Source organism: Mchenga conophoros, linkage group LG12, assembly GCF_057382185.1.
Source record: "Mchenga conophoros isolate Kocher_MC1m ecotype Shallow Benthic linkage group LG12, M_conophoros_male_GT1.1, whole genome shotgun sequence".
Taxonomy (NCBI): Eukaryota; Metazoa; Chordata; class Actinopteri; order Cichliformes; family Cichlidae; genus Mchenga; species Mchenga conophoros.
In genome coordinates, this window is record NC_140537.1 from 37,900,351 (window position 1) to 37,928,323 (window position 27,973).

Sequence of the window (27,973 nt, forward strand, 5' to 3'; positions counted from 1 at the left end):
ACCAACAAGAGACTCACTGATTGTTGTATTGTTACTTTAATGCTCCTTCAAACTGCATCTGATTAGATTTAAAGTACAAAGTGACACCAGCAGCAAGAAAAATGAAAGCAACAGCGCCCCCTTCAAAGACGTACAGTATCTTATATTATCTGACAGAGTTGATAGACTGGGAGTGTGCCACTTCATGTAAATGTGATGAGGTATTCTGGGTAGGCCTGGATATCATTGAAGACCACAAACATGGTTGGATTAGCAGCGTCATCTGTGACGCTGTCATACAGGTCTGAGGCACTCCCAGATTTGGGAGGAGGGGTGATCATGCCTTTTTGTCCTTGGGTGTAGTCTCCAACTAGAACTCTGGCCTGGTACATGCGCTTGTGTCCGCTGGTGTCGGGTGTGGCGTAGTTTCCTGCTGAATAGCAAGGGTCCGCAGCAAAGTAAGAGCCGTTGCCGTACATCGCAGCTGTAGACAGAGTGAACAAATTAACTGAATAACTAATTCACTTAAACTAGTGTTGAAATATTCTACCCTTGTATGTGTGTACTGTGTGTGATGGCTTTACCATGTTTTCCTGCGTAGCTGCGGTTGAAGCCTTGTTTGTTGATCAGATGGATGGAGGTGTGAGTGGTGCCGTGAAACAGAAGCAGTTCATTGTTTGTGTGTTTATTCTTCACCTCCATTTGTTTCTTCATGATCTGGTAGTTCTGCCACAGTGACGGATTTTGGACTCGTTCGATCTGCCGACGTAATCCAAACACATCATGTTGGTGATTTTCATTGAAGTACAATAACTGTCCTTCTTACCTCTGTGTCTGCTCTCTAATGATTGTTGACAAAGTATTTATAATTTATTCAACATTCTAATTCTGCTGGCTTGAAATGATCCAAGGTGGCAAAGTCAAGGCTTCAAACTGGGAATGGAAAACCAGTGGGTGATGTCACATGTTTAGGTCCAACACTACAGTTTATGCCAAACCAACTGAAGTTAAAGCTGAGACTTGGGAACTAATTTACTCTCCTTTTGTTTTCAATTATATAAAAAATATAGAATACTTCTGTGTACATCATACAGCCTGGTCCGTGTATTTATGACTGAACATACACTGATGATGTTGAGGTTGAGTCCGGTCTTCGTCAGTTCTTTCTCCACATCGTTGTATTCATTAGATGCTGGAGCCACAGCAAACAGCTTCAGCAGGTCGTCCTTCATGTCCTCCCAACATGAAGGCAAAGGAAGAGCGCTGGTACCTGCAGAACAAAAAGTAAAAACTCACCAGTGAAACTTTTCAGCCTTTTCTTGGTCCAATGCAAAACGTTGGACACATTGTTCTGTGTTCTTCCAGCAGGTTAAATGAGGACTACGTGCACATTACTGACTCACCTTTCTGGTCTTTTCGATGGAGCTCCACGTCATTACGTCCGTTTGCTGAAACTGCTTTTTCACGCTCTGGGTCGGCGGTGTACGCGTCATTGTTGATCTTGATCTTTGCTTTTTGTTTGGTCTTGAAAGCTTCCTCGAGGGTGAGGTTGGTGTTCATGTCAAAGGCCACCATTGACCCATTATGGTCCTTAAATTGCCATTCCACCAGTTCACTCATCTCCAAGGCCTTTTTCATCAAGGCCTCCGCCCGCTCCACCTTACGGATGATGTCCCTGATGGTCATCAAATAAAAAGGTAAAGCAATACTTTAACATGTAACATGTTAAACCTAAAAATTAATCAGTGTTGGGACTAACGCGTTATTAAGTAACGCGTTACAGTAACTACGTTATTATTGTGGTAACGAGCACGGTAACTAGTTATTATGCCAAAACCAGGAACGCGTTACTCGTTACTGGGATTTAGATAGGCTCGTTATTCGTTACTTCGTGTGGTGGCTATCGCGGAGCTTCCACAGATTCAACAACATTAGCAAGTGGTGGAGGCCAGCAGGTGGATGAAGGAAAAGGAAGGCAAGAGGAGAGACCCGAAGCGGCCGCCCGCCCGAGTGTCAGGTGAACTGAACTTCAAGTAAGAAGTTATAACCTGCAGTCTCTCTGGGTCAGATATGAACCAAGTTTAGGTGGAGTTTATTTTCGTTATGCTGACTTTTTCGTACTGCGTGCTAGCTAGCATGACGGAGTTTCTATACAGCTGGGTGGTGCTATGTTACTGATGTTGAACTTTATTTTATTCATAAGTTATTAGAGTTGCCAACCGTCCCGTCTCGTATTCAGAGAAAATATTACGTGTTTCGTTTTGAGGTGAAAAGGAACAGTTTGTCCCGGACTTCAGCTACAATGAAAAAGACACAAAGCTGGAGTTATTCTGTGTCTTTGCTGCACAGCTGCCTCTTCTTCTCTCATTCTCTCACCCCCCCCCCCCCCTCTCCTGTTTCTACTTCAATCCTGAAACTGATCAATGATCAGCTGATCGGCTTTTCTCTCTTGTTTATTTATTCCACCAGTTCACTCATCTCCAAGGCCTTTTTCATCAAGCAGATGTCGCGCTAAACAACAGCAGCACGTTTAAGCTTGATCAGCTGTTGTTAGAATTTATTTAATATTACTTTCTACTATCAGCTGATGTTTGCTGGAGCCACAGCTGTAAAGCTGCTGGTCATGATGTCGGTTTGGATATGTGGTGAGAGGGAAACATGAAGATGAAACCAGGAGATGTCCTTACTGAACCATCAGAGCTGTGATGGAGAAACAGGTTTACCTTTTAGGTGACATGAATGAGTTGAAGTTATGAACTGTTTCTGAGAGACAAATAACACCAGGATCCTTTTCTATGTAGCTGACAGCTGGTAACTGTGCAGGGGCGGGTCTAGCAAAGTGTTGCCAGGGGGGCAGGTAGGGCATTAACAGGGAGAGGGGGGCACAAAGAAATACTTTCTTATTCTCATTTAAAATGTCTCACTTTTAAAAAAATAATTATCTGAGTCTTACAACAAACGATTGATAGATTGATGCATATATATTGATATATGCTGATATTTTGCTGATATTTTGTCCCAGTCCAGCCCTGTATGCAGCTCATCTGCAGTCTGGTGTTACCTACATCTTCCTATTCAGAAGGCAGAATTTCAGAGTTCTGAGTACAATCGAAAGCACCACGACTGCAGTTTTTGTGTTGGATGTAAAAAGCAGGCTAGAATCATGCGGCGGTCAACGACAGTCCAGGCGTGGGATTTCTCTTGTGGAAATGTGCACATTATTTTTTTCCTTTCTATTGGTAGGTGGCACAGTGCACTGTGGCAAGTAAGCAAGCTAGAAGACTGGCAATCTTGCTGGGTATCCAGTTACGGAAGCAACACATTAACAAGAGAATTCTGAGTAAAACCAAAGTTACTTTCCCTAGTAACTCGTTACTCTGAAAGTAACGAGTTACTAGGGAAAGTAACTGAGTTACTTTTGATAAAAGTAGGGAACTAGGGAAAGTAACTGAGTTACTTTTGGTAAAAGTAACTACTAATGTAACTAAGTTACTAATTTAAAGTAACTTACCCAACACTGGAATTAATGCATGTCAATGGTTTATGTGGCTTTCCCGTTTTCTGACCTGATTGTAGACTCAGCAGCGTAGACATCCCTGGTCAGACCCTCCAGGTGGATCTCCGGGTCCTGGTCCTCTGCTCCTTTGTCCAGGCGGATGCTGACCGTCAGTTCTCTCTGCAGAGCCTTCAGCTTTTCCATGTCAGCCTGTGACAGCTGACTAATGCAGGGGTCAGAGATGGTTTTCTGTGCCTGCTCAGTCCGAATCTGCTCAATAATCCTCTTCTTGGCTTGACTCGCTGCCTGCAGCATCAGACAAATGTGTGTTAATGACAGAGATTTAAAGACAATCATTTTATTTGTATTCTACTGAGTGTACTGGAACTATATCCTCGTGAGCAACACGTATACAGACCAGCAGTTACTTCAACTCAGTGTAGTTTTGGTTGCTCAGTTAGAAGCAGAGATTTTTCCTGTGATCTATATTTACGATGGTAGTGAACCTCACTGTGATGAAAGACTTGACGAAGCTGAACTCTGAAGGAACTGTGGATTCATTCTCTAACAATGTTTTCTGAACTTTTGACCAAACAAGGAAATCTGTTTCTCTGCTGCTTTGTTATTTATGCTAAACTAGCCTCGAGCTCTGCATTACACATGTAGGAAGATCTGAGCTCAATATTAATAAAAGAAAGAGACTGTGTGTAATAATATATTTATGCCTGACTATTAAAGTAAAAAGACTATTTAAAGAAAGGGTTCGTCCTAAAATGCACTGACCTCTGTCTAGAAAGCAGACTTCCTGTAAAATAAATAAATAAGAATGGAAACATAACATGAATGAATTTGTACCTTGTGGTCATCGGCACACAGGTGAAACACTGCGGGCTTAAACTCCTCCCTCTCCAGGACTAAGTCAGCAGCGATTGGCTGCTCTGCTGCGAGCCCAAAAAACAAAGTTAGTCTAAAACAGCTCAAAAAAATGTTGTATTATAGCAAAGAGATCTGTGAATGTCACATAGAGTCCAATCTCCATAAAACAATGTGCGAAAAATCCACAAAAACACTATACTTAAAAAAAACAAATAAACAATATTTTAATTGAGAATAGTAAAATATAATATATTTAAGACACTGTAGCAGTTTCTATTCTTAGATCTTCATCACTGACAGAGTTGTTCAAAGAAGAGCTGATGTAAAAAAGTGCATCAGCCTGAATGTGATTTATTGTTCACAGATTAAAAAACAATGTAATACCTTCAGTTTTGCTAACGACACTCTTCTCCTGCACCCTCTCTTCCTGTCTCTTCTTCATGCTCATGTGGAAATGTTTCAGCATGGCCGTCTGGAAGATCAGGATCTTCACACTCTGAACAAACCTCGGCTGTTTCCTCTTCACAAACTGCACCACTGCATCCACCATGGCCTCAGCCACCTCTGAAGGGCTGGCCCCTCCCTGACCTGATGGGCAGACAAGGACCAAGCAATGATGATGATGATGATGAAAGGATGACAGCTTGTTAGATTCAGAATATGAGTTTCATTTCAATACAGTGCCAAGAGAAAGAGCTGGACAAATGAAACATACTGACTGAAAAACAGAAATAAATCAGTTAGAACGCAGAGCACCAACAGTCCACCTCAGAGTCATTTGCACTGTTGGAAAAAGCACTAATGTGACTGAGATGAGCGAGCATGGAGGAGCAGCAGAGATGGAAACTACCTCGCAGCAGTGAATCCACCGGACAGTTAGCTGCTCTGATCACACATCGGTGTAATCTGACACACAGAGCTGTGTTTCAACTTTGTATTAAAGACATTTTAGTGGCACAAACTCAGGTTTGTAAGAGTGGGGTGAAGTAAGGATGCTGCGCATTGCTGCACAGTGAACCGAGTTGTGATGGAGGTGTAGCCTGTGGCTCTGCTGCAGGGGAGGGGTGGTGCAGCGGGTTCAGGGGCAGTGCCAGAGAGGCTGGCAGGGCAACTGAGTCCACTCGACTAGTCGTGCTCTCACTATTTGCTGAGAGGGGAGAGAGCGCAGATGGCAACATCTGGAAAGCTGCTGCAAAGCCCGATACACTGGGACGCACAGCTGTGTGCATCATGTACAGACCTGTTCCCAGGGCTGGGAAGGCGACAGAGCTGAACTTGTTCTCCTCACAGACCTTCAGCACTGAGTAAACCGTGTTTTTAATGCTTGCAGGGTCGTTCTGGCCGACGACGTGGACGATGTTCCTGCTGGGCAGCTGCCCGGCTGATGTCAGGATCATTGCAGGAGGCTGAGCCGTGGAAGTCACTGCAGGGAGGAAACATCATTATGAGAAGTGTGAAGCATAGTGAGTCTAAAAAGGAAGTGAAAAGGCTGGAGCTTCATATACACACCGAGCTGAGCGCACTCCTGCTCAACTGTTACTCCAGCACCGTCTAAGATCGCCTTGGACACTCCTGAGCAGCAATAAGAGGAGAGCAGCAGGTGCAGTTAGTCAGATTTTGTTACACAGAAAAAACACGTTTCACAGTTACCTCTGTCTCGTTCTCTTTATATGTGCATATTTTAAAAATAATAATTCTCTACCCGCCCTGCAGGCGATTTTTGGTTTGTTCCTAGGACTGCGCTGTTCTGGAATCTGCTGGAGCCTCCAGCCCAGTGACGGGCGCTGCCCTGAGTGCTCAAAGCACCAGACAGCAGAGGTGGACAAGCAGACGAAGACAGCTGTAGGAATGTAGCTACACCGAGTGACAGCACCATCAGGAAGAATGAGAAGCTGCAGAAGTACCAAGGGCTCAGAGAGGAGCTCGAGAAGATGTGGCGGGTGAAGGTGACGGTGGTCCCAGTGGTAAATGGAGCACTCGGTGCGGCGACTATCAACCTGGGCGAGTGGCTCCAGCAGATCCCAGGAACAACATCTCAGATCAGTCTTAGGAACGGCACAGATACTGCACAGCACCCTGAAGGAAGGTCCTACTCAGTGTCTTAACTGTTGTAGCCACAAATATAAAGTCAACACTCACCTGCTTTAAGGTTAAAGCTCTGATTGGAGGAATTGACAATGACATCACTGGCTTCCTTGGTAATGTCACCTGATGATGCCTCAAAGGTGAGTTGATCGATCTGCATCTGGTACACATCGAGGGAGGTGGACAAGACTGGGACAGAGAAATGTAGACGCACACACACACACACACACACACACACGCACACACAGTTTAAAATCCACAGTTGACCAACTCTTCCATATAATTAAACGGGAATAGGCAGAGCTGAAGGTCTGAACCCAGGACCTGTCAAGTTAATGTGCCAATGAGCAAAGCACGACGTCGCCTCTTACAGGTTTATTTCTAAAACTATACTAAAGGCATTAAAATAAGACCTTTTAATAACTGTCCACCCACCAACATTCACACAGAGTTTACTCTCTTCTGTCCAATGTGTTTAACATAAAGCTCAACAGCGACACCTGCTGGACAAACTAGGCTCGCATACATCTTTAACGAATATGAATTGTCACTGATGGTCACATCAGTGACAATTCATATGGTCACATCAGGCCACTTAGTGAAACTAAAACATCCTCAGTTTGTCCTGGCCAATCTCTGACCTGCTACATTACGACTAAATAACCTGTGAACATCAGACTAAACAGGATTCTGCTCTTTGTAGCTCTGATGGTTCTTACCTGAGGAGTGCTGTGATTGGTCGACAGCCTGTTGAGCTGGTACCTCATGAAAACCACGTGCTTCATGTTGGACGTTCCTCTGACCGGTGAACTCTCTGGTGAAACACTGATAATATATTTCATGTGTTACGTTCATGCTGGTGATTTTTTGTTTTCACAGCACTGATGAAGCAGCTGTAACTGCAGCTCAGTGCAGAGAAAAAATAATAATGTATTATTAATAATAATAATAATTGTAATAAAATGTAAAATGTAATAATTAATTATTACATTAATGTAATAATGTAGTCTGATTTAATCTTTGTTGTATTTGATTTTTCAGTTTTTATTGTTTTTTGTTGCTAAGTTTACATCATAGGTTTGTTCCTCCTGAAGCAGCATCAAATATATTCTCATACAGCTCTAATGAAATCAGCTGCTTGTATGCTTGACACTGCTGACAAAACATAATTCTGCTAATGTCATTACCTAAGAAATAAAAAGCATTGACTGCTTAATGGTGTACTTAAGAAAGTACAGCTGTCACCGAGCAGAAACAGGAGCTGGAAGCATGTAAACATAATAATAACCACTGCAGCCAAACAGAGCCTGATGAGCCCAGCTGTGAGTAAGCTGTTAAGACTCGACTGTACGCTGTGTTCCTGTTTCCTCTGAAACAATAAGCTCCGTTGCAGCAGCCTTTCAACGCCTCTCTCTGTCTCTCGCTAGCAAACTTGACCCAGACAACAGAGTAAAGCTAGTTTTCAGCTACGAGCCGACACGAACCCGACGTATCAGCCAGAGGTCCCTTTGCTACGGTTCGGAGCCGCGGACCTGTTTTATATACGCACGGAATAGTTTTCTACACGAGATCGCTGCAAAAAGTGCAGCCTTACCTAATGTCCACCTACTGTTACTCATTATATTAAGATTTAAACATCTAGTTGGTGTTGCTGTGGAGAGTAACCTGCAGTAATAGTAATAAATCACACAGCAATAGGACATTCATGTAGTTGTGATACCATATTAACCCTCCTGTTATCTTGCGGGTCAGATTGACCCAGAACAGTCACATGTCACATGTCATCTGCATCACTACAGAAAACCAAAACAATCTAAATTATAAAAGAAAATTGTAAAATAATCAGTGCCAGTGTGTCTGACACTTTTGGATGAGGAAACACGCCCCGGGTCAAATTAACCCAGGAGCATAATTGGTGTTCCAACATAACCAACATAACAGGAGGGTTAAGTAATCCAAAGTATTCAGAATACGTTACTCTCATTGAGTAACGTAACACAATACGTTACAAAATACATTGTTCGGCATGTATTCTGTAATCTGCAGAGGAATACATTTTAAAAGTAACCTTCCCAACACTGACAGTACAGCACTTCAGAGTCACACTGCTGTAAATTTGACAAGCCGAACACATTCTGTACTGCACAGGAGACACTGCGCGGGATTGATTGACAATGGTCTACAGCTGATGAGGATGCAGAACACAATGCGCTGTAAAAAAACACAAAAAACAGGAAACATGCAAAATTGCACACAAAAAAAAATCCACGGGCGGCTTAAGGTGAAGCGCGTTATAGCGAGGGACCACTGTACTAACAGTGTGTATCACCACTCAGTGTGGTTTTTGCTACCTGTAGCCACAAGCAGCTTCGCTTGTTCCAGTTTGTGTGCTAAGCTAGGGTGACGGTGTGACTGATCAGTGTCTGCCTGCACATTATGTGTCCATGTGTTTGTTGTGGGTTTGCTCGTCTCTAGTGCTCACTGTCAGAACATGATAAGCACTTAAACAGCTCCTATCAGAGTCACAAACTCACATCCACGGTTTGGCTGTCACTGGGGTGAACGACGATGACCACCTCTCTCAGACAGCGAGGATTTCTGCTGCCGCTGTACGAGCGGATCTCTCTCAGCAGGAGTTTGGACACCAGGGCTCTGGGGAAGCTCAGGTGTCCTGTCCCGATTGCTGGGAAGGACAACGATGCCATCTGACGTTTCTCAGCCTCCACCAGACAGTATCTGATGATGGACGTTAACTCCTGACAAACAGAGATAAGACAAAGTGAAGCTGGACTTCAGTGACTGGGCAAGATACACAGTATGGTATGTGAACGACCAGGAACAAAAGTGGAGTTTTCAGTGGTGGTGAGGGGCACAGAGTTTCTCCTGATGCATCCCTCAGTGGATGAGTGCATGAATGATGGTAAAAAAGCGTTTGGGGATAGAAAACAGTGATCGGATGAATGTGCGAGGCTTGTAGAAAGAAGAGTAGAGAGTAGAGAGGTGCTATGTTAGTATCAGAAGTTAGTATCTCACACATGCTGGGGCTTATAAGAATAACAGAGTTTAAGAAAAGAAAAGAGAATAGAAAAAAAGCCCCTCTGTTATCACAGCAAAATTTGTCCCAGGTCCAGCAACGTCAACAGCACCTGCACAACAGAGGGGCTAGACTCATTTTCCCTGGACATAAAGTGCTTGTATTAGTCCCGTCTTCTAGCTCAAAATTACTTGCCAACTGGCACGGAGCCTTTGTGGTCACACAGTAGGTGGGGGACGTAGACTATGAGGTGGTATGGTCAGACAGGGGAGGAACTTGTATATCACCTCAACCTCCTCAAAGCACGGAGAGAGGCTTCTCTGGTGAGCCTGGTGAAGAAGAGAGATGAGTTGGAGGTGCAAAATTCCACCATTCCCACCTCCTGGACTTGTTAGGCACTGCAAGTTTTTTTAAAAAAAAACCCAACAAACCCTGGATTTAACCAAGGGCTGCTGGCAGATGCCCTTGTCTGCAGAGTCTAAGGAAAAACTGTCCTTCTCCACTCCGTACAGTTTGCACCAATTGGTTACACTTCTGTTCGGCTTGTTCGGAGCCCTGGCCTCACGCCTCATGGACCAGGTGCTGCTTATGCCTGCTGCCTATTTGGATGACGCTATCATTCAGAGTGACACCTGGGCAGAGCATGTGCAGCGGGTGGCCACAGTCCTGGAGTCCCTGAGCCAGGTGGGGCTCATGGCCAACCCAAAGAAGTGTGTGGTTTGAGGGAGAGAGGTAGAGTATATCGGGTACCACTTGGGAGGAGGACAGATGTGCCCTTTAGATGGTGGTTCTTGGAACTGGCTGGTTATTAAGACCGTCTTGTTCCAAACTTTGCAAACCTGACCAGCCCCTTGACCAAAATGGTGCCCCAGATCTGGTCCAGTGGATGGAGCAGATCAAGGCGGCTTTTGTGTGGTTTAAAAAGGTTCTTTGTGGGAGCCCCTGTCTCACACATGTAACTTCTACTTCCCTTTCGTTCTGTAGATGGATGTCTCAAACAGAGGGCTGGGGGCAGTTTTGTCACAGCAGGTAAGGCGGGTTGACTGCCCTGTAGTCTACATCAGTCGGAGGCTGTCGGAGAGGGAGGCCAGGTACAGCATGGTGGAGAAAGAGTGTCTGGCAATCCAGTGGGCAGTCAGCTCTCTTTGTTATTGCATCCTGGGACACTTATTCACCCTCTGCTCAGACCACGCCCAGCTGCAATGGCTCCACCACATGAAAGATGCCAACGCCCAGATAACCCAGTGGTATTTGTCCACAGTCATTTAAGTTCATGGTGGTCCAAAGGGGTGATAGGCTGGGAGAGGGTAGGGTGGTGCAGTGGGCTCAGGGGGCAGTGACCGGCAGGCTGACAGGGCAGCTGAGCCTAATAGACTATTCACGCTCTCCTTATTGCAGTGGCATCAGGACCCAGAGCTGGTGTGTGTGCGACCAGCAGCTGGAAAGCTAAACTGTGTATCCTGGGTCCTTCATGTTTACAGTGTCCAACCTTTATTAGGCCTCACCTCCTCTGCCTGGCCGCCTCCTTTGTCCCAGAAAGGACAAACAGCGTGAAAGACTTTCTGGCACGTGAGGTTGTAGCCGTCAGTGATGACAACATCACCGTATCGCAGCGTGTTCCTTCTGGCTTCAGAGTAGATGGCGTCCTGCAGACTGCTTCCAGCTGTTGACAGGATGGCTTTGGACACAGCTCCCTGGTTCAGTTTCATGTCCTCTGAGATGGTGTTGACGATGACGTCAGTCTGTGGAACAAAAGTAAAATCACAAAAAGCTTGGTAAATGAAAGCCAGTTTTAAGTAAAAAATCAAAAATATCTCATTATTTTTGCATTAAAAATGCCGAGACACTAAATGTCTGCAAACTACAGTATATAAAATACACAAACTGTACAGTCTTCCATAAAAATATTGCAGTATAAATTCTTAATTATGTGATCAGATTTGTATGTGCCCTCGTTGTTCCTGCTGATAAAGGTGTGTAGCTTTGTTCTTAATTAATATGTTATTTCTGTCTGATCGCTTTGCCCACCTGATATAGAAAGACCAGGAAATGTATCCAGGCATTTTGACATGTTAATCAAATTATAGTTAAATGAGCAAAGTTTGAGTCGTGTTTGAAACATGTGACACCTTCACACGAGTCAATTAAAAACATAAAGCAGCTTTCAAATTGGAATCAGTGGATGTTTGAATGTGCTGTATTTATCAATGAGCATTCCTTTGTAAACACAGGGCCAAATGAATTTATGTAGTAAGCTCATTTGGCCCTGTGGTGAACACTGTTGTGGTGTTCAGCAGAACAGAAACTCCACAAAAACATGAAAAGACAGCGACAGATTGAAAAAATACTGCATAAACCAGAATTTACTTGTAATCCTGGTTTAAAGATGTATGTAAGCCAAATCTATCCCTTCATGTTGTAATTACATGAACATTTACAGAATCCTCTAAACTATGATCCAAATGACAGCACAGGTACTCACAGTCTGGTCCTGAATGTTTCCCTTACATAAAATGATCTTCAGCCCCTCAGCTGTGGTCTGCTCCAACCTGCATCCAATCAGATAACAGACTGATGATATCAAAGAGGCCTCATGGACATGAGGTCATCAAGAGTGTGATAAAACCAAAGAAATAGAAGGGGAACCACCTTACCCTTCATGCTCTCTATGGCTGATTTGTTGCTTGGGGCTCTGGCCTCCCCTGTTACCGTGATGATTTCCTCCCCTTCCACCACCTCTTCCTTCTTCTCGCTTTTCATTACACCAGCTGGCATCATGTGATTGGTTCTGACCTCTGCCTCTGCCTCGACCCCACTTATGTCCACTAGGAAGTAATGACAATTTTAAATACTTTCCAAATGACTCCAATTTGACTGAATACTTAAGCAGCCATTTAAAGTTAATAATAGCTGCTCAGCCATCTTTGTGGCTTAGGAAGCCATAAACCATAAATCTGACCAATAAATTGATATAATCTTTCTCAGCTAGCGCAGCATCAACAAGGTTTACTGAAAAGATTTAAAGAAATAGTTTTATTTTGGGGGATTGTGGATATAGATTACCTCCATGCTGTCAGGTATACAGAAGTGCTTATACAGTTATACAACAGACAAAATCCAAATAAGGACGTTACATGGAGCTGGATATTGGTACCTGTGATCATGAGCTTGATGAGTATCAATGTTAAGATGTTTACAGTAAAAGTTCATTATTAAAAAACTTTAACATTACCCTGAAGCTCCTGTTCGTTTCCCGCCTGCTTGCTGTGGGATGGTCATGGTAGGTCTGAGGTCAGAGAACTCCTTGCTCACAGCTGTAGCCATGACTCTGACGGTCCTATCGCTGTTGTCCACCAGGTGAATCTCAGTTAATGATCTCAGACCTTGTGGGCTGTCACAGTACTCCCGAACTGCCTGGGCTATGGTCTCAGCACAGAGGTCAACAGGGAAACCAAAGATGCCCGAGCTGATCGCTGGCAGTGCAATGCTGGAGCAGTTGGCCATCTCTGCTTGTCTCAGACTTTCTCTAACTGCAGTCTTCAGGCGTGACACTGACGTCTTCCTGTCAAAGTCAGAGAATCGTGGACCAACTGCATGGACAACATGTTTGCAAGGCAGGTTGTAGGCATCTGTTATGATGGCGTCACCAGGACGTAGACGTCCATTTTTAGCGACGTAGTCGCTGCTTTCTCTCTGCAGCTGTGGTCCTGCAGCCTTTAGCAGTGCCAAAGCCAGGCCACCAATGTGGTCTAAGTCCTCATTAGCTGCATTGACCACAGCGTCCACACCAAAGCTGCAGATGTCCACCTTACTGACAGAAATCAGAACTCCACTGTTGGTCTGCACTTTACAATAACAAAGCTTAGTTTCTTCTTCATAATTCTCTGCTTCTTCTTCTTCATCAATCTCTGGACGAAGGAAGACCGCACATCTTAAGTCATTCATTAATGTAGACAGTAACATTTTTCCTTGGTTTTGGAAATATTTCTTTGCTCCTGGCTTGTCCACAGTTAAGGTGTCAGTGAAGAGAGCACTGGCCAGTTCCCTAAAGCAGGATTTGGCTTTCTGGACATGAAGACGAGCACCAAGGATGCTGATGCTCTGCTTCTGTACATAAAACCTTACTGATACATGATTATCTTTAACAATACTGGAACACTCCTTTGATTTTTTCCTTTTAATGAACGAAACAACAGCACAGGATTCAACATGAAGGGTTTCTAGGACTTGTGAATTGCTTGCAATAAACTCCTTCAGACTCTGGCTGACCTCTTTCACTGGATTCACAAAACCAGCCACTGTTATTTTGTTTCTTCTTTCTGGATGCATCTCAATGGCAACCGTTTTTTTCTTGGATAGGTTGTAGGTATCCAGCAGCTTTTGTTTCAGGTCCACCCAGGTAGGGAGTTTTAGAACTTCCGGATCTTCCACTTCTACAATCTGATGAGCCAAAGCAGCCTTCATCTTACTTTCTGCATCAACAAGGGCTCTGTCAGAACTCCCCAACAGGAGAAGCCATTTGCTTTCAATGGTGTAGACTGCACTGATGCCTTGAGATGTGAACAGATCCTGGGACAAGTCCATGGGATCTAATGTTCTGAGAAAGTCTAGAAGACATGGGGGGACATTCTGTTGTTTCTTACTCATATTCATTATCTTCTCAGAGATCCATGACTTGGTCTTGTAGAACTCTGCAGTGAGTCCTGTAATGGTTAATTTCTGAGTGCCTTCATCATAAGAGAGTTTCATCTCAGGAGAAATGTCCAGAGCAACTTTGTGGAGCCCTTCCTGCTTCAGGATGTAGAACCATGCAGGGGGCAAAATCACTTCCTCAGAGATGCTGTTTGTCTGTCGTTCAATGTGACTCATGGCTTTCAGAAGAATCTTCTCCACAGGAGCCCTGATTCGTTTTATATCATCAGCTCGGCCAGCAACAGTCAGAATCCCTTTGGATGTATCCAGCACCAGGATGGCATCTTCCTTCACAACTGAACGGACATCTTTCTCTGCAGCTCTCCATCCAAGTGCATTTACGTGACATATGAATGCCATGTACTGAGACATCAGGCGACGGAAGGCATGTTGGGCCTTATTCATCCAGTTTTCTACATGTTCTGCTGTCAGATCTTGCTGCCTCAAAAACTCCGGCACAGGGCTGAGTTTCACGTCGGGGCCATTCAAATCCACTCTGCAGAAATGTGGACGCATCTGATCATTGATGTGTTCTGATAGTTTCTTCTCCACAAGGAATTTCCAGATAACGTGGAGAACACGCTCTGTGAAGGGCTCGGGCATCTTCCATGTTGGGCGTTCTTTGCTGTACAAGGCGGTTCCCAGTGACTCATAGTATGGATATACCTTCACTGTGATAGACTTCAACTCAAGGTCTTTTTTAACGCAAATCTTTTCCACAACTGCAGCAAACAAGAAGCAGAGAAGCAAAGGTTAGATAAGTGGTTACTCTGCGGTTCTGAACCTTCTTTATCTGACAAATATCATTTTTCTACAACACTTTTCATCTTCAAATTACTTCAGTTAAACACATTTCAGATTGGATCTAGACTTTTTACAGTTTCTCAGTCACTGTTAGCTAACCGTTTCAGTCATTTGTACACTACTTCTAAGTACAACAGGCATTAATCTAAAGCATTTTTTATTTTATTTTATTAACTTTAGTAATAACTGATTTCTTTGCCTCTAAGTTCAAGTTCACTTTAAAAAACTGGAAAAGCTGACCTAATATTTCCTATGTGAAGCTAGCTGCCTCAGACGAACCTCGTCCTTGGGAATGAAAGCACTATATAACCAAAGTACAGGAGTGATGCGTTCTAACGTTTGGGTTTGTTTTTTGTTGTTTTCATCTCGGCTGCTTAGCTCCAGTAAGGACAACTATTAGTCGGACAGAATCCATTCTGAAAGCTTAAACACTAAAATGTTTCCAAAGTTTGCTGAACCAGTTTCTGTTTAAAGACGTGAAAGAACTTGGTGGGCAAAGCCCTCACATTAATCACCACTACTACAGCAAGCTGGTGCCTGCATACGTTCAGCATAGGTTTACATCAACAACAAAAAGACCTTTAGGATCACTGAAAGTGATGATGGCAGCCTTTTCTTTTGGGATCATGATGATGTTTTTGGGATGAGTCCAAGTCTTCTCAAAATACAACTCCAGTATGTCTAGAAAAAAGCCAGAAATGCACAGCTTTACAGATGCATGAAGGTTAAATTACTTTCAAAGTTCGTTATCTGGTTATTTTAGTAGAAATGTTTTTGGCATTAAAAATCTGAGTACTTCTATTTTTTCATTGTCAGTATAATGAAAAATGTCTATAGCCTCTGCATCGGCTTCGGCTTTGCCGGGTCCGGCCTCTGTTTCCGCTTCAGCCTCGCCTGGTCCAGCGTCAGTGTCAGCCTCTGCCAGTCCACCGCCGTCCGACCCAGCTCGGCCTGAACCACCTCGCCTTTGCCGGCCACTTTCCAGGCCTTTGGTTGGACGTCTTCGCCATTAGAACGAGGTCTTCGCCGTTAGAACGAGGTCGTCGTCACTGCCGGCTTCCGGACCTGTTCTGTTGCCGCCACTGCCTTCTGCGTGGCCGGCCTCCTGATTTGTTTTGCCTGCGTTGCCGCCACTGCCTTCTGCGTGGCCGGCCCCCGGACCTGCTTTGTTGCCACCACTGCCTTCTGCGTGGCCGGCCTCCTGATTTGTTTTGCCTGCGTTGCCGCCACTGCCTTCCACGTGGCCGGCTTCCGGACCTGCTTTGTTGCCACCACTGCCTTCCGCGTGGCCGGCCTCCTGATGTGTCTCGTCTGCGTCGCTGCCATTGCGGTCCACACAGCCGGCCCCCTGAACTGATTGGCCCCGTGCTGTCTACCTTTGGGTCGACCCCCTGAACTTTCTTGTGGACTCGTGATGGATCTAGTTTTGTGTTGACCTGTTTTCTTGTTTATGGACTGATGGAATCATGCTCCTTTTTTTCTGTTTTGTTTCCGTCCCTCCATCCTGGACCCCCTCCGCCCACTCTGGCCTGGTGCTCTAGTTCGTTATTCTGTTTTTTGTTTAGGGCTGTCAGGAGCCAGCCCTTGGAGGGGGGGTACTGTCACGGTTCTGGGTCAGTTTTGACCCAGTATTTCGAGTTTCTCGTGTCTTGGTTTAATTTTGTATTTTGGATTGCATTTTGATTCTTTTACATCGTTGACCATTATGAGAATTATAGGTTTCTGTTTATTCGTTTTACTGCTCCCCTGTCTCGTTAGTCCAATTTCTCCCAGCTGTGTCTCCCTCCTGTTTTCCATTCCCTGATTACGTCCCTGTGTATATTAGCCCTGTGTTTTCCCGTGCTCGGTGTTGCGTCGTACCCTCAGATCCAGCCTTTGTGGTCCTGTTTGGGTTCTTGGTTTGGTTTCTGTTTTTGTGTTGGTGCCAGCAATAAAAGCTGAAGTTTTCAGTTACATTCCGTCTCAGAGTCCTGCATCTGGATCCTCATCTCCGCCTGCCCGCACACAGAGCCTTGACATTGTCCTTATTGTTCCGAAAGGTTAGAAAGAAATTTAGGGTTGAATCAATTTAACAGCCATGTGGTAGCAATGGCAAAGCCCAGCTCAGCTCCAGGGAGACCCCTTAAAGCACTCAGCACCATTTGGATTTGGGTCAGCAGGGGGCAAAAAGTGTGGAAGCTACACTGTACACAGCTATAATGATGAATGAGCTCATTCATGCACTGAGTTCATTTCCTGTATTGAGGAGAAGATAATTATTTTTATATTTAGCTTGTGTATTATCTGTATAAGTAACTATGCCTCTTGTTGTATTGATTAGCTCCTTTCTAGATTTCATGTGTTGATTTCAGGTGAAATTGGAAGCGAGAAAAGTTCAAACTGTCCCAACAAATAAAGCCACTGTAAAAATATAACATAACAGCTATATTGAGCAGTAGGCTCATGTTCTGGTAAACTTTTTTCAACCAGAGGAGTCGACCCCTGCTGTTTATTAAAAATAATGTATTAATTATCCAGAGGCTTTTATATACAGTCTATGGTTTTTAGGAGCACATGTACCTTTCACCACAGTCGGAGGAAGACTCTCCACTCGGATGTTCGTTGCTGCCTCCAGAGGCCGAGCGGTCAGTCCTTGCTTCTTCATCTTTGTGCTTGTCTGGCTTACAGAGAGGAATCTCTCCACATCTGCAAAATAATCCAGATTAATCCTTTCAGACTGAAACAGGGTGAGAGAGAAATGCTGGGCTACAACATATTATCTAGAAATGTTCTTATGAATGAATGAAGGCTTCCTCTTTATTTTTTAAATGTAGAGTCAATAAAGATTTATTTTCTATATTTAACAATCCTGCTTTATTGGAGACAGATCTGCTGTCATTTTATGCTGTTTGTGTTCTTTCTAATGGACCCTGTTTCAAATTTGAATCAAGGATTAGGAGAGTTAATATTTTCACTAGTTGTGGTCAAAGGAAACAATATTCATTCAGGTTCTTGATTATGCTCAATGCTGTGATCTTAATTTGTATCCAGACGACATTATGTTGTATGTAAAGCAACAAAGACGTTGGGATCAGTGGCAGCAAACAGAATGGTGATAAAGGAGAGCAGTGATAGGTTCCTCTGCTCAAAGAGTCTGTAGAGGTATTTGGATCTTTTCATTCTTTTACTTTACTGATACCAATTTATTTATGATTACTGATATCAAAGTAAAAAATGTTTAACATGTGCTTCACTTGTTTGTGTAAGAGGTAAAGTCAAGCAGGTTATCCTCACTGCAGGGCCGCTGAGCGTGACCGAGATCAGGCCCCGTCTGATCCTAAAGACCTCATAGTGCCATATGACCCCAATAGATCGCCAGTTATCTACTTTTTGTTTCTATTACAAATGTTCTTAAAATAGCATGATTTAAATCCAGCATCAAGCTTTATCTTTCTGAATCCTGAGACAGACACTATCTCTACTTTTAAGATTAGGCTTCAAACTTTCCTTTTTGCTAAAGCATATAGTTAGGGCTGGACCAGGTGACCCTGAATCCTCCCTTAGTTATGCTGCAATAGACGTAGGCTGCCGGGGGATTCCCATGATGCACTGGGTGTTTCTTCTTCACTCACTGTGTGTTAACAGACCTCTCTGCATTGAATCATATCTGTTATTAACCTCTGTCTCTCTTCCACAGCATGTCTTTATCCTGTCTTCCTTCTCTCACCCCAACCAATCACAGCAGATGGCCCCGCCCCTCCCTGAGCCTGGTTCTGTCGGAGGTTTCTTCCTGTAAAAAGGGAGTTTTTCCTTCCCACTGTCACCAAAGTGCTTGCCGATAGGTGGCTATCGGATTCTTGAGTTTCCTCTGCATTATTATTTTACAGTCTTAATGCTATATAAAGTAAATGGAATGCAATGTTTGTGTAGTTTAAAGTAATATTTATATGAAAATGATTCATTATTCAAATCATATCACGTGGTTTTGTGCTTCTCCAGATCAGATATGTGATTTTTTATAAAGTCAGGTTTAAAATTAGACTCAAAGGTTAATCTAAAGGGGATTTTGGATGTTTGTCCTTTTGCCTTGTTGTGTTTGTGTATGTGGAAACATCCAGCTGTTTGCTTCCTACCTGCAGGGCTGCTGAAGGTGACCACAGCTTTGTTGGATTCCAGGATCCTCTCCATGCTGTAGCCGTTCTCATCCAACCCAGAGATGTTCTCCACCAGCATGGAGAGCAGATCTGTGGACATGTTGTCTGTGACGTTTTCCAAAACCACTGCACAGCTCTGAGACGACTCTGAGTCTGAGAGAAACACACAAACATGATCAAAGAAAGTGTCTGTGAGCAGTGAGGGAAGGAGGCTTTTGTTCACCTGTTGTTCCTAAAACTTTACTGTCAGCAGCATTTCTTTTCTGTAAAGTGCAGGGCCCCCTCCAGGGTGAGGGCGGCAGATTCTGGGCTGTTTGCTTGAACTAGCAGCAGAGTTTTAGTGCTATTTGATTAAGTAACAGTGAACATCAGTCAGCACACACCCACGTTTGAGTTGTTATTTGTTTCTCAACACAGTAGGAAGTTTATTCAGCTATAACTGAGAAAAAGTGATCAAATGACAGAATTATGACACTTATTGTTTTGTTTGTGCAGCTGCTTTTATAGGTGTTATAATTCTATTTTGCAGCTATTCATCCAGCGCTGGGCCCTGACCCGCCGTCCGACTCGGCCTCGGAGGTAAGTGTACGAGGGCGTTTGGATCGAAGAGTCTAAACACAGTTTGTTATCAGGGGAGAGATTATTTGTTATGTTCAGCTCCACCCTTGAGACCGCAGCTGGCGCCGAAATGGTAGCCGCATGAAATAACGGTGGTGTTCTTTCTTTAGTACAGCGAACCGCTGCATGTCAATTTTACAGTCATCTAATGTCCATCACTGGTCTCTCACCGTTCCCGCTGGAGAGCCGTGAGCCTCTCCACGATGTTATCCAGCTACACCGAGAAGTTATCCAGTTTGCTCACAGAGCACGAGTGTTCACGACAGCTGTGAGCCTCTCCAAGATGTTGTCAGATGTTGTCAGAGTCTCAGCACTCACAGCAGCCGCAAGCTTCTCCAATATGTCCTCCGTGCTGCGTCTAATGAGCCCATTCTGAGAAGCCACGGCTCGCTCCATCGTTCCAATCAACACAGCGGGCAGCCTTGTGGGGATCTGAACAGCCGTTTCTGCTTACTTTATTCTTCGATAAGCCAGGGCCAAGCCAGCGCTGATCAGTTATCATGGTTCCGAAAAGATAGACGTCTTCAGGCGTGAGGTTCTGGGGGCGCTCCGTCTCTGGGCTGGGGCCCTGGCCGGGCCTCGGGGGCTTGGGTCCTGGTTGGTGTGTTGCCGGGGTTGTGGGCGGGTGGGTGCATGGGGGCCCAGCCCTGGAGCAGGGTGCCGCCGGTGCGTCGAGCCACCTGGGGGGCTCTTCAACTGGTGGGAGAGATGGTCACATCTTGCAGGAGCTTTCCTCTCTTCAGGGACTCTCTCTGCAGGAGGGGGAGATACAGGAGAGGTGGAGGAAGATCTCAGCCTGGGCGTTTACTGTCTTATGTAGTCTGGAAGATGAGTGGATGGTGGGGTGGGTGCAGTTTTCTCTGTGGTGGGGTTGGGTGAACTGTCCCGGGCTCTGTGGGGCCGGGGGGCGCTGCTGCACTGGGCCCCGGTCTGGATGGGCCTGGGCCCCCTTTCCCTGGCGGGTCGTGGAGTGTGGGAGTGCCTACTGGGGTCAGCGGGGGAGCTGGCCCCAGGGAGGGGTTACCTGCCCCTCCCTTCCTTCCCTCCCCATCTCCAGCTGCCTCCCTCTTCCCGCTCCTCCACAACCACCCACACATGCAGGGCCTTGGAGTGGGGGTATGTCACCAGGGTGCAGAGGAGGCTACCCCCCCCCCCCCTCTGTCCCCTTCCGGCTGCCTCTGCCTCAATTTTATCCCACAACTTAGACATTCACATTATTCACACTCTCATTACACATACATATAGGATCTTGGGGGTGGGCACAATCACGGAGTCCAAATTACCATCAGGGTGTACACCCCACCCCTGACGTCGTTGCCCACCTCTCAATTTTAAATACACTTAGTCATTGAGGGCTAGCAGGAGGGACCATGCGCTTACCTGCTGCTCTCTGGCAGGTAGCTCCATGCCCTCCTGGGTTTTAATTGCACCTTAGAACACACATGCATCAACACTACAATGAGCGGGTGGAGGGAGGTTTGGAGTCTTCTCTCACCCCCATTCTCTGCGGCCTGCTGGAGCGGGGGGGCTAGGAGGAGTTGGCCGCCCGACTGCGGTCTGGAGTGTGGGGCCTCCCTGCTGCTGCGGAGTCGGGGCGGTCTGCCTCCCCCCACCGCAGGGAAAAGGGTAACACCACCTGGGTCTGGGAGCAGTTCCCCCCTCCAGGGGCAAGGGTACCTAGACCCGGTTTGTAGAGTACGCTTGGGGAGTGTGATCGTGTGTACAGCATCTCTTTATGTCTGTCTCCACGTTGGTTGAGTGTGGAGTGAGTGCATATGAGAGCATGAGGGTGGGAATGGATGTTTGTGTCTGTGTGTGCCTGTATGTCTGTGTCTATATGTCAGGTTGGGTATCAGACGCCACCTCTCTGGGGACACCTCAGGCCCTCCAAGGTTTGGAGGCCTATCTCCCCCCACCACCACTTCCCCTGCCAGTGGCGGACTCCCTCAGGTGTCGGTGCGTTGGTGGTTCTTTGTGTCTGGGGGTGGGCGTCCAGGTACACACCGGCTCACTCCTTGGCGGCCGCTTATCGGGGCCTGGAACCTGGGGCTCGCTCGGACCACTTTGGAGGTGGGGTGCCCCCAGCCTCTCGGCCTGGGGCTCGGTCACTCAGGCACAGCTGGCTGCCGGCGGAGCTCACGGGCGCGTCACTGCAACTCCCCCTGGCTTCTGCTCCGCGGCTGCTGAGTGAGCCCTCATCTGGGACTCTCCTCAGCTCTTACTGGAACAGTGGCGCGGCTGCCCCTCTGTTGGTCTTCCTTGGTCTCTTGTGTTCTGGGGGCCTCTGGATGTCTGGAGTTTTGATCTCCTCCATACCTGCTTCATGCCCTGGAGGACGGGGCTGTGGCCCCCCCACACTGCCTAGCAGATCGTTACATGGAGAAACCTTTGGAATGCAAGCATGCTGATCCACACAGGTATGCACACGGGTGTTCACTGCTCGTAGACCCAAATTACACCTTTCTTGGCTGCTACTTCGCAGCACATCTGTCCTGCGTGCTGCACAACAACATTGAATATTTAGTATTTACTGCTGTTTACACTTAGCTAGATTAATGCGATGGTGTTGTGTTTAGTATGTTGCTTTGTTTTTGTTTTTTTTGTCTTTTTTTGCTTGTTTTCTATTCTTCTCTCAACAGGTGATCCAGGAGATTTTAATTTTTTTTCTCCCCCCCTTTCTCACTGTCCCTCTCCCCTTCTGTTTTTCCTTTCCTTCCTCTTTCTTTCTCCCTTTCCTATCCCTCACTCATGTCTGTCCCGTCTGTAACATCTGAAAATAAAATATAATAAATAGTAAAAACAAAGATCGACCAAATGGACCAAAACGGCAATGCCACGATGATCCATTTGGCAAAGTAAATCCATTGGGTATCCTTGTTGGTCTTCAGACAACAATTCTGATGGCTAAAGAACCAAATGGGACAGGCGGGGAAAAAAAAAAAAAAAAAAAAAAAAAAAAAAAGATAGACATCTTCAATCGGCTCTCCTGAACCCAGGCTTCTTGTCGAGAAGAGGGTGTCAAATCCATAATTCCTCTTTCAGGTTTTAGAGAACAGACTGTGAGACTCTTCCAGGGCAAAGGGAGAGAAGTAGACAAGACTAGACAGAGACATGAGAAAGCCAAGCAGGAAAGGGAAGGGAGGGGAGGGGGAGAAAGTGCAACCGCCTTCGTCAAGAGCCAAAAGAGAATAAGTGCAGCATGTACTGCTTTCTGTGTGTACCTTTGACCACAGGCGGAGGAAGACTCTCCACTCGGATGTTTGTTGCTACCTTTCGGGGCCGAGCGGTCAGTCCATGCTTCTTCATCTTTGTGCTGGTCTGACTTACAGACAGGAATCTCTCCACATCTGCAAAATAATCCAGGTTAATCCTTTCACACTGAAACAGGTGAGAGGGTGAGAGAGAAGAGCTGGATTACACAGTGTTATCTATATAATGATGTCAGGCTTTGTCCTTGTTTCAAATATAAAGGCAATCTTTGTTGGATCTACTTTATATATTTAATAATCCTCGTTTATTGCAGACAGATGTGTTAATATTTTGTGCTGTTAGTGTGTCGACTGTTGCAGGACCCAAATGTGTACTCAGGCTGTCAGAGGTGAGCTTAAAGCGAGTCACTTATCGAAGGTTAACATTCCAAAAGCTGTGGATGAACCGAACGAGCCTTTATCCTGGTTTCAATAGCTATGCTAACCTAAGCTGCTGGCTGCACTTTGAAATGTCTGTGGATCAATTTATCTCAATTAATGGGCGCCTGGCCTTTAAAGTGGCGAGTGACCCAGCTGTCTTAGCTAATTACAGGCCAATCTCCAACTTCCTTTTCTCAAAAAAGTTCTTGAACCAGTGGAGTTTAAATCCAGAACCAAGTTTAAAATCCTTCATTATTTTAAATAAATAATAATTTTTTAATTATTATTTTATTTTGAATGTAAATTCTTCCTGTTAAAAGGGAGTTGTTCCTTCCCGCTGTCACCTAATCAGGTGGTAGCTGTTTGCTTCCTACCTGCAGGGCTGCTGAAGGTGACCACAGCTTTGTTGGATTCCAGGATCCTCTCCATGCTGTAGCCGTTCTCATCCAACCTGCAGATGTTCTCCACCAGCATGGAGAGCAGGTCTGTGGACATGTTGTCTGTGACGTTTTCCAAAACCACTGCACAGCTCTGAGACGAGTCTGAGTCTGAGAGAAACACACAAACCTGATCAAAGAAAGTGTCTGTGAGCAGTGAGGGAAGGAGGCTTTTGTTCGGTCTGTTATTCCTAAAACTTTGCTGACATTTCTCTTTCTTTACTTGAAGCACCGTCAAGGGGCAAAATCAAAATACTTTATCCAAAATAAAATCAGTGAAGAAAAATGGCTCCAAAAACACTGGACTAAGAAGAAGAACCACATATGTTTTGATTTATTTGTTTAGTTGAGACGAACGCTGGTGTGTGCCCTTAACACTAGTAAGTATTTATTTATAATAATTTATGAAGGAAAAACTGTTGTCCTTGAATTTCACCTCACAGAATGAAGCTCTTCTCACACATGCACTGCAGGCGTGAACTTTCATGATGTGAATATATGATCAAATAAATCTGAAAGGTTTCCCGTGTGTGATGACGAGCTGTCACAGTCCAGTATGGATCAGGGTGGATGTTGTGGATGCAGAAAACACACAGCATCATTATTTAAAGAAAGCTTCTCCCATTCTGTCGAATGAACTCAGTTTTCCTCTCTGACAGGAGGATGGAGGTCCCGTCCATCTGCAGCTCGCTTCATCACTGAGGTCTAAGACCTGACGGACGGCAGTGTTACCCGCCTCTCTGTCTCTGTGCGTTACATGAACAGATGTTTTCCTCTGGCTGTTTCATCCACACAAAACCCCTTTAATTAGTACAGCGAACACTGGAACACTCCACAGTTATATTTTGTCCGTCCACTCACAGCAGTCCAAAGAAAATCAATGATGAGACCATTTAATGTCAGACACTGTGTGACTCTGTAAGTTCATGTCAAAGTTCACTGCTGTGGAAATGTGAAAGAAGCATGACTGCAGAGTAACTCAGTGGAATTCATTTTAAGTTTCACATTTTAAGATATTTTTCATATTTCTCATTAACAAAAAATAGCTGGACTATGATAAATATATATTTATATAAAATATATATAAGCGTCAATTTTCATCAAGAAAAACAAAACAGTGCGATTTTAAACTGGTTACATTTTCCCACAAATTCTTTTGAAATTGTTTGTGTCAAAAAATGTAATGTCGATGTATCAAATGCCAAGTTAATGCAACTTTGTATAAAGTATAAATACAAACTTCCTGTAGTTTTGTTCTCTGTTCTCTTTATTCTTCATCACTTTGTTTTTACCCTCTTTGCTGGCAGCAGCAGCTCCAGGTTCAGCCTGAGGCGTCTCTGAGTCTGACGATGAGCCTGACATGAACACAGTGAAACACAGAGAGGTCAGAGCACTAAGATCTGATATATGGTTATTAAAAATAAGCCCACGTGGAACTTCTTATATTTTACTGGTTTAAATTGATTTGAGTCTTTTACTCCAGACGAGCGGGAATCATCATTTAACCAGGAACATATTTGGATTCATCTGAGATTAAAATCACCAGAGAGCAATCTGACCTGAATGTGCTTCAGCTTGAATAAAGTCTGGTAAAATATTCCTTCATTGCCACAAACACACACTTATTTCACATGAAGAAGATGCTGAAACAAATGAACAGAATTCAGTGATGATAGAAACCGAGGAGGAGGATTTACCTGAGACACGGTCGCTGCTTGTTGGGCTCTGAGAACAAAAACAAAGGTTTAAAGCAACAGAAGAAAAAAAAGAGGAAAATATGTCGACAGTTACGTTTAAAAGAACATTCAAACTGACGGGGTTTTTCAGTTTTGCACTTTGGAAAAATATTTATAGCAAAAGCAACTTCATTACGAGGTTAATATGTATAAATACATGAATATGATACAAATATGTAATATTATATATCTGCAAATATTACAAAAATATCTTTCTTATACTTTAACTTTCAAATAAATTTGAGTTTTATACCAATGTTATTACACTTTTTCTGTTGCTGCAAACAAACTGAACTTTGGTTCAGTTCAGTGTTATAACATTAATATGGCATCAGTGCTCTTCATAGTACGGCAAAGACCTACAGACACAACTGACTCAATCACATGAACCCCTCTGAGGAGGCCTGGTTATTACAGAGCTTGTATGTGAGGAGCAGGTGTTTCAATTCTGAATCTAACAGGGAGCCGATATTCATGAACGGCCAGCAGAGTTCAGCCTCACTGAACTGAAGTACTTTTCTTTCTGTGTTTGGAGAACAAAAGACAAGTAAAGGAAGTTTATGACAAATGTCTGCAAACTTGGATAACGGGTAAGACACTGGAAACTGGATTTGAACAGGCACTGGCGTCTTAGCGCTGCCAGCAGGGTGAGGGGAGCAGAAAACTAACAGGCAGGAAGAAGTACTAAGAACAGGGCGGAGTCACCAGCACCACGCCAAGTCTGTGTCAGGAACGTAAAATCCAGTTCGTTGAAAGCAAAGAGTTCCTTCAGCAGAAAAGTCGTGTTTGTTAGTGATGCAGCATTACTGAGAGCCAAACAATCACCCTCCTTGTCCTCCTTTGTCAGAGCATCTGTCTTCCCACTCCGTCTCCCAGTTTAGGTCTTCTGGAACTTGATACTTCCCTGTTATCATTCTGCGCTCCTTGCTTAGCCTTTTGGAGTATCAACGATCAGCCTAAAGGATCACTTCCTTTTTCTCAATTCATTCCTACCTGCCTGTGTCATCCTGTATTTGGGTCCTCGTCTCCACTACTCTACACAGCACTGATGAGTTAGGTAGGCCTGGACGAACAGACAGGCTGGTTCCACACAAGCTCCAGCGATCGCACCGCCATAAAATACACCCAAATCATCAGGAAAGGTAGAAGGCTTGAGGTTATCCAGATCGCGCTCTAAGTTTTGTGGGTGATCAGATATCAAAGAGAGCATAGATATCATACACCAGAAGAGCAGAAACACCGTGGCAACAAACACTGAATAAACATTGATCCAAGCAGGCCTGGCAGACGGCGAGCTGCACTCACCGCCGCCATCACGACCTGCAACGACCTGTTCAGGCTCAGTGGTTCTCACCTCCTTCGTTTAGAGACTGCATGTTGTGTTTACTTGTGTCGTCTTTGTTACATTTGTTTGCTGATCTGAAACATTTAAGTGTGACAAAAGTGTGACATCAGGAAGCGGATGAACACTTTCTGTCCTCATGGGTGATTTCACTGCCTGACAAACCTGAAGACCATGTGACATCAGGTTGGTTATTGTTGGCACGATTACAGTGCACGGGCAAACATATGAAAATATCAGCTCAAAGTCCAACCTGCTTCTGCTGCTTCACACACCCAGGGACTGATTTATAACCACGAGGAAAACCTGCCATGCAGGCTGGAGTCACCCTGGTCATAACAGCATGTTTATGATTCAAACACTGAGGAGACACGTCAGACTGTTGGTTCATACGTCACAGTTATTCAGTTTTCTGTTTTTAAAGAACTAACTGTGATATTTGTATAAAGGGAGGTGCTCGGTGATTAGTCATAAAAACCTAAAGGTGCTTGGTCCAAAGAGCTGAACCCAGAGCAGTGACAGCGAGCAGCAAACAGGAAGCTCTGAGTGATGAAAAACATCCACATGAAACATCTAAAACTGGACTTACTGCTTCTGAGCTCAGCCGCAACTGGATGGTTTTACTGTCCAGGATGATCTCATGATTCTTCCTCGCGAGGACTCGCTCTCTCACTGACATCACAGCACACACACACACACACACACACACACACACACACAGTTTTATGATCAGCTGTTTGAATTACGTGTTTCATTCTGTGTCACAGTGAGACTCTCAGACCTGTTTGTTCCATCATTACACTCGCAGGTCTCCGTCTGTCGGTGTTTTTAATTATTAAATGATTTATTTTCCTATCTGAACCACGATGAAGCGCACTCACCCTCCGGTGAGATGAAGTAAACGGCCGCCCTCGGGGCTCCTTCCTCCGCCTCCACCCAGCAGTCTCCTCCGCTCGACTTCTTCTTGCTCTGGAAGTAAATGTGCAGTTTGTTCTTCAGGGCTTTGGTCTGAGCCGGAGTCCAGTCCCCCTCCACGGTCACAGGCGGACACTCGGATCCCTCCATCTTGCTTCACACACACACTGTTACACACTGGACACACACAAACACTG

The 27,973-nt window shown here is 44.9% G+C and overlaps 1 protein-coding gene across 4 annotated transcripts; it reads right to left on the bottom strand.

The window, feature by feature from the left end:
• Positions 1-17: 17 nt before the first annotated feature.
• On the bottom strand, positions 18-27,973 carry LOC146563207 (protein mono-ADP-ribosyltransferase PARP14-like). 4 transcript variants are annotated; one of them, XM_085295614.1, is made up of 25 exons: positions 27,743-27,973; positions 27,451-27,533; positions 25,481-25,508; positions 25,076-25,138; positions 23,721-23,894; positions 22,939-23,064; positions 19,079-19,252; positions 17,526-17,651; positions 15,546-15,647; positions 12,703-14,884; positions 12,125-12,295; positions 11,953-12,019; positions 10,976-11,212; positions 8,971-9,192; positions 7,156-7,261; positions 6,491-6,625; positions 5,861-5,923; positions 5,592-5,774; positions 4,736-4,939; positions 4,331-4,413; positions 3,546-3,781; positions 1,383-1,654; positions 1,104-1,249; positions 564-738; positions 18-463 (listed from the first exon to the last, which is right to left on the bottom strand). In XM_085295614.1, exons 1-25 carry the CDS (start codon positions 27,924-27,926, stop codon positions 183-185), a joined length of 5,823 nt encoding a protein of 1,940 aa, XP_085151740.1. In that variant the 5' UTR covers positions 27,927-27,973; the 3' UTR covers positions 18-182. The 4 variants fall into 4 exon arrangements, with proteins under 4 accessions (XP_085151740.1, XP_085151739.1, XP_085151741.1 ...); XM_085295613.1 differs by having other exon boundaries at positions 4,331-4,416; XM_085295615.1 differs by lacking the exon at positions 15,546-15,647 and having other exon boundaries at positions 4,331-4,416.